At 40.7% G+C, this 6,250-nt stretch overlaps 1 protein-coding gene across 1 annotated transcript; it reads right to left on the bottom strand.

Moving 5' to 3' along the window:
* Positions 1–4,368: 4,368 nt before the first annotated feature.
* LOC131649744 (uncharacterized) lies at positions 4,369–5,880 on the bottom strand. The gene is made up of 2 exons (XM_058919502.1): positions 5,245–5,880; positions 4,369–5,184 (listed from the first exon to the last, which is right to left on the bottom strand). The coding sequence occupies exons 1-2, from the start codon at positions 5,878–5,880 to the stop codon at positions 4,369–4,371; spliced, it is 1,452 nt and encodes a 483-aa protein (XP_058775485.1).
* Positions 5,881–6,250: the final 370 nt, after the last annotated feature.

Below are 6,250 nucleotides of genomic sequence, written 5' to 3'. Positions count from 1 at the left end.
TTGAAGGTTTTGCCTCTTTATTTCATAAAGAACTGCATCAGGTTGTCAAGCTTTACCTGGAAGATTGTGTTAGGAAGCAATCAGATATTGATCCTGCTTGGATCCGTGGCAGAGTACTTCCGTCCAAGGCTGATCTTCTGAAGAAGGATCAGAAGGAACAAAAGGCTAGGCTAAAAAGAAAGGTCCGAAAAGATGAGGTTAAGAAAGCCAAGAAGTTGAGGGTCACCTATGATCCTGACAAGGTGGACTTGAAGAACGAAGGGAGAAAAGGATCAGAGATTCCTTTCACAGAACCAGATCTTCACATGCTTCTTCTGAACAAATCTCCAGGCAGGTTTTTACTCCACCTCCTTCTGTCCCTAAACCATCTCTACAATCTCCTCCATCTGAACCAAAAGTAAACTTCACTTTACCAAATCATTCTCCATCATCTTTTTCCTCTCCCATTCTAAACCCCACACCTCTAAGTATTCTTCCCCCAACTCCTTCTGATAAATCTTTCTCACCAATTCCCTTTACAAATACTCCATCCTCTTCTCAATCTATCCTTTCTGATATTCCATCCTCATCAATCATTCTCTCAGATATCCCTTCTTCCTCATCCACCGCATCTCCACCTTCTATATCCCATCCCTTACCTACCAGAAAATCCAAACCCTACTGTCTTCTCTACCCTGACTACAAATTCACCTTCAATCCGCCTGAACCTGAACCCTATACCTACCTGGAACTATTCAGACATGAGGTGATTAGCAGTCTAGACCTTCTGAAGGATGCCTTTCTAAATGGTCTGGATGATGTTTCTACAAGAAATCTCTGGAAAAGCTTTCGCAAGGATTTTCAAGTAGAAGCAATGGGAGTACAGAAAAGACTAGTGGCTGCTGCCCCTGGTTACCCTGGTTACCTTCTGGAGGGTGATAATGGTATATACTACCATCCTCTCAGAAATTGTGTTGCTGCTGAGGAGAAGCTGTTTGTGGATGAAATGGAAGAAGCAAGACTGGCTGCTGCATTGGAAGCTAACCCTTGCAGGGAGATTGTGGTCTGGATACCTCAATATCCTGTTCTACTTGGGGATTTCAAGACTCTCTTTGACTTTTTGAGGGAAAACCTTTCTAAGAAAGACCCAAGCTTGGTCATTCCAGAAGTTGTTGATCCACCAGAAGTTGAAGGTCCTTCTGCCCCCAGGAATCTAGCTGCCATTCTTCAGGCACTTGAGAATGGAGATTCTGAGATTCCAGCTGCAGAATATGAAGATGCTTCTATGCAAGAAGCAGATGTAGAAGATCATGTTGCTGAATCAGTTCCTGTTGAGGAAATCCCTGAAAATGATCTATCAATGGAAGCTACAGATCACAATGCCATCCCGTTGGATAGAAGCTGTGAAGCTTCTTCTGATGAACCTTCCCGTCTTGCAAGGACTCTGGAAGTTCTTCAGAAGAACCAGGATGAGCAAAGCTCAGTCAATGCTGAGTTTAGAGCTTTCATAGAGAAGCAAAATGAGCACAACAATGGGGTTCAAGAGATGTTGGCAAAGATCTTGTCAAGGCTAGGGTCATCTTAGATTGAGTCTTAGTTGTTTTGTTTTTGCTTTTGCTGCATCTGTTTTGTGCATCTTCTCTTCCTTATCTTCTTGTACTTCTGTACTTTTGTCTGCTTGAACTTAAATGAAAATTATCTTTTTCTTCCATGTGTTTCTTTTTGTTTTTCATCTGAATCTTTTATGTTTTTAATGTTATGACAAAAAGGGGGAGAAATATGTGATAAATGATTTGATTTAATCAGTTGCTTTACTAACAGAACTTGCAAAGTTCTATGCTTTAAGTTGTGTTGTTGCAGGAATTGAAGATTCAAGATCAACATAAGAAGCAACAAGATGAATCAAGTTCTTGGATTCTTGAAGCAAGCTGAGTGCTATGAAGCTTCAGAATCAGAATCAGAAGCAAGAAGAAAGAATGTTCAGATATTTTGATGATAGAATATGATCTGAAACATTATGTCTATTTGTTCTGATACATTCTATATGGCTCTGATACATATTATGTGTTCTGAAACATATTCTATGGTCTGACTCATTCATGCTGACTTTTGTCGTTTAGTTTTGTTCTGTAACATTTCAGGATGTAGAGATGCTCTGATGATGCTCTGGTACATTCAACAATGTTTTGATACATTCTAGCATGAAGTGATGAAAAAAGAAATTCAAGCTCTGAAGCTGTCCCAATGGAAGTAAGAATCAGAAGCTGTGGATGTTCTGAAGATCTAAAGAAATTCAAGTTCTGAAGCTGTCCCAATGGAAGCAAGAAGTCAGAAGCTGTGAATGTTCTGAAGATCAAAGAAATTCAAGTTCTGAAGCTGTCCGATGGAAGCAGGAATCAGAAGCTGTGAATGTTCTGAGGATCTAAAGAAATTCAATGTTCTGAAGTTGTCCTATGGAAGCAGAAATCAGAAGTCATGAATGTTCTGAAGATCGAGCACTGTGAACGTCTCTACTGAAATACTCAGGGAAGTCTTTTATTATTAAAATTCTTCTAGTATTAATTTCAGGGGGAGATTATTCATCTCAGGGGGAGATTGTTAATCTCAAGGGGAGACATATTCACATGCTTATGCTATAGCTGTGTAAATTGTCTTTAGCCGTCTGCTCTTTCTGATCGCAAATTCATATCATTTATATATGTTTTTGTCATCATCAAAAAGGGGGAGATTGTTAGAACAAGATTTGTTCTGATCAATATTCTTAGTTTTGATGATAACAAGGATATGAATTTTGTGTGAGATAATGTGGTACTCTAATACATTGCAATTTCCCTTTCAGGAAATATATAAAGAGTATGCACAAATCAGCGCTCAGAAGCTTTGTCTCAGAAGGTTCAGCATGCAACATCAGAACATGGTCTGGCAAGACATCAGAAGATGGTCAAGGCAGAATCAGAACATGGGTCTATGGAAGCATCAAAAGAACTTGAGATCAGAAGCAGAAGCACTGAAGTTCTCATGGTATCACGCTCAGAAGCACTTCAAGGTCAGAAGACAAGAAGATGCTATGCACCAAGCTGTTTGACTCTGATGATATTCAAACGTTGTATACACAAACATTAGATCAGAAGAAAGTACATGTGGCAGGCTACGCTGACTGACAAAAGGAACGTTGGAAGCTATTAAAGGCAACGTCAGTAGACACAGAACAAGGCTCGAGGTAGTTGACAAAAGCGTGAAACATTAAATGCAATGCTGTACGGAATACGCAAAGCATTAAATGCTCCCAACGGTCATCTTCTCAAGTGCCTATAAATATGAAGTTCTGATGAGAAGCAAGGTTAACCAATTCTGAACGAACTTATTCTGAAAAACTTGCTGAAACGCTGTTCAACTCAAAGCTCAGAAACTTCATCTTCATCAAAGCTCACTACATTGCTGTTGTAATATATTAGTGAGATTAAGCTTAAACGTTAAGAGAAATATCACTGTTGTGATTATAGCTTTTCAGAAGCATTTGTAATACTCTTAGATTTGATTACATTAATTTGTAAGTAACTAGAGTGATCAAGTGTTGATCAGGATACTCTAGGAAGTCTTAGCTTGTGTCTAAGCAGTTGTAATTAGAGTGATCACGTGGTGGTCAGGATACTCTAAGAAAGTCTTAGCTTGTGTCTAAGCATTTGTTCCTAGAGTGATCATGTTGTGATCAGGATACTCTAGAAGACTTAGTCGTGGGCTAAGTGGAAAACCATTGTAATCTGTTGCGATTAGTGGATTAAATCCTCAGGTGAGGTAAATCACTCCGTGGGGGTGGACTGGAGTAGTTTAGTTAACAACGAACCAGGATAAAAATAACTGTGCAAATTTTTTTTATCGTTCAAGTTTTTAGACTACACTTATTCAAACCCCCCCTTTCTAAGTGTTTTTCTATCCTTCAACAAGGACAAAAAGAAACGGAGAGAGGGGATCACCTTGCCTCAAACCGCGTTCCACCAAAAATTCCTTGGTCGGACTCCCGTTAACAAGAATCGACATTTTACTTTGAAAAACCAAACGTTCCAACCATCCCATCCAAGCCTCCCCAAACCCCATTTCCTTCATCATGAACCTAGGGAAATTCCAATTCACCTTATCGTACGCCTTCTCAAAATTGACCTTGAAAAGAAAACTACTCCTTCCCTCTTTAAGAGCATAATCAACGGCCTCATTCGCAATGATGACTTCATCTAGGAGATGTCTCCCCGGGACAAACGCACTTTGGTTGGAAGAAACGATAGAGTTCAAAACACGTTTCAACCTTCCCGCTAGAAGTTTCGATAAAGCTTTGTACATGCATCCAACAAGGCAAATGGGCCTATAATCGTCCAAATCGACCGGATTGTGAGATTAGGGAATCAAAGACAAAAAAGAAGAAGTCACCGCCTTGGACATATCACTCCCGGAGTGAAAGCCCTTGAAGAAGTTTATGAACTCGTCCTTAATGATGTGCCAACATTTCTTGATGAAAAGAAACGAAAAACCGTCCGGACCCGGACTTTTAGATCCACCACAACCCCATATCGCCTCCTTGATCTCGATTTCTTCAAAAGGAATCTCAAGGAAAGCTCTCTTCTCCAAGCTAATACTTTTGAAATGCATTCCTTCCAAGAGGGGTCTATTCCTATCCGTCTCCCTAAATTTGTTCGCAAAATGAACAAAAACCTCCTCCTTGACCTCGTGAACGGAATCAAGCATACCCCTCGAAGAGTTAATGGGTCCTATGTGATTGTGCCTTCTCCTTTCTTTCATAGCCTTGTGAAAGTAACCATTATTTGAATCCCCCTCATTAAGCCACGCCAACCTCGATTTTTGGAGAAGCATGTTCTCTTTAATTCTCAAGTTCAACCAAAACCGGCTAGAAGCCTCTTTCCTACCTTTCACAATATCCATCATATCCCCCGCATCATCCTCCTCTAAAATAGAATATTTGTTGTTTATATTCACCACTTCCTCTTCTACCTCCAAATCGATCCTCCCAAAAACCTCTCTATTCCACCATCTTAGTCTATCTTTAAGTAACCGAAGCTTCTCCTTTAAAACAAAATCGCTTCTACCTTCCACAACCGCTTCCTTCCAAGATTTGTCAACAAAGGGAATGAACGACTTGAAGGTAAACCACTCGTTGTTGACTTTGAACGGTTTCGGCCCCCAATCTTCCTTATCCTTGATTATCCAAATAGGGCAATGATCCTAAATATCGCGAGAACAAATGATTTGGCCCACTATTCCCCACTTGTTAACAATGGAATTATCAACAAGGAACCGGTCTAATCTACTCATCGATTGCCCATCTCCACTATACCAAGAGAATCTTTTGCCTTTGCAAGGAACATCAACCAAATTGCAATCATCAATAAAGTCCGCAAAAGCATTCCACTCGGATACGTTACCCGAAGAGGATCTCCCTTTCCTTTCTCTACTGTGCTTTATAGAGTTGAAATCTCCTCCGACGATCCACTCTCCATCCGTAAATTTCCCTTTCAGATTCACCAAAGCCTCCCATAAGAGTTTTTTCTTGTGAACATCGCAAGAAGAATAGACATTAATCACGTAGTACAATTCATTCTTCCATAAAACCTTAATGCCTAAAAAACCAGCCCCGGAAAAGCTGTTCAACACCGACACCGTATCATTTTTCCAGAGAGTAATAATACCTCCAGACATACCAGAAGAATTGCTGAAAGAGTAGGCAACATCTTCATTCTTCCAAAAACTTTTAGCAATATCATCCTTCATGTCCACAACCTTCGTTTCCTGTATAAGAAAAATGTCGGCAAGACCTTTCTTAATGATGTTGCTAATCCTTCCGCGCTTCAGAACGCTACAGCCCCCTCTAATGTTCAATGATCCGATAATCATTGAGACACGCAAAAAATCTCCCGCGCCCCTGCCTTTCTGCTACCCGAAACAGTATTCTGGTTAGTGATGGAGTTGTGATTAGGTAAAGAAACCACACCAAGAGCCTTAACAGCCTTCAAAATCCTGACCCCTCCTATATCCTTCAAATGATCCCATTTTCTGACATTGTTCCTGCAAATGTCTGAAAATTCAGGTTGTTCACCATGAACAATGCGGGAAATCGACTCAGGCACTGCCGAAACAGAAATGCCAGCATCAGCCGAAAGGTTGCTGGCAGAAACTGCACGTCCAGACACGCACGACGCCCTACCTCGTGCTTTCCCCTTCCGTGTTCCCTTCGCTTTTGGACGTAAAGGATTCCTGCTGTGCC

Source organism: Vicia villosa, linkage group LG2, assembly GCF_029867415.1.
Source record: "Vicia villosa cultivar HV-30 ecotype Madison, WI linkage group LG2, Vvil1.0, whole genome shotgun sequence".
Taxonomy (NCBI): Eukaryota; Viridiplantae; Streptophyta; class Magnoliopsida; order Fabales; family Fabaceae; genus Vicia; species Vicia villosa.
This window is presented reverse-complemented; position numbering and strand designations above follow the sequence as displayed.

What these genes read in the sequence shown, in the direction of transcription:
- LOC131649744 (XM_058919502.1), bottom strand. Translation starts at nt 5,880, where the DNA reads ATGATTATCGGATCATTGAACATTAGAGGGGGCTGTAGCGTTCTGAAG. An exon ending in TTGTTAACAAGTGGGGAATA is followed by an intron (nt 5,185 to 5,244) that starts GTGGGCCAAATC and finishes TGGATAATCAAG; the next exon opens with GATAAGGAAGATTGGGGGCC.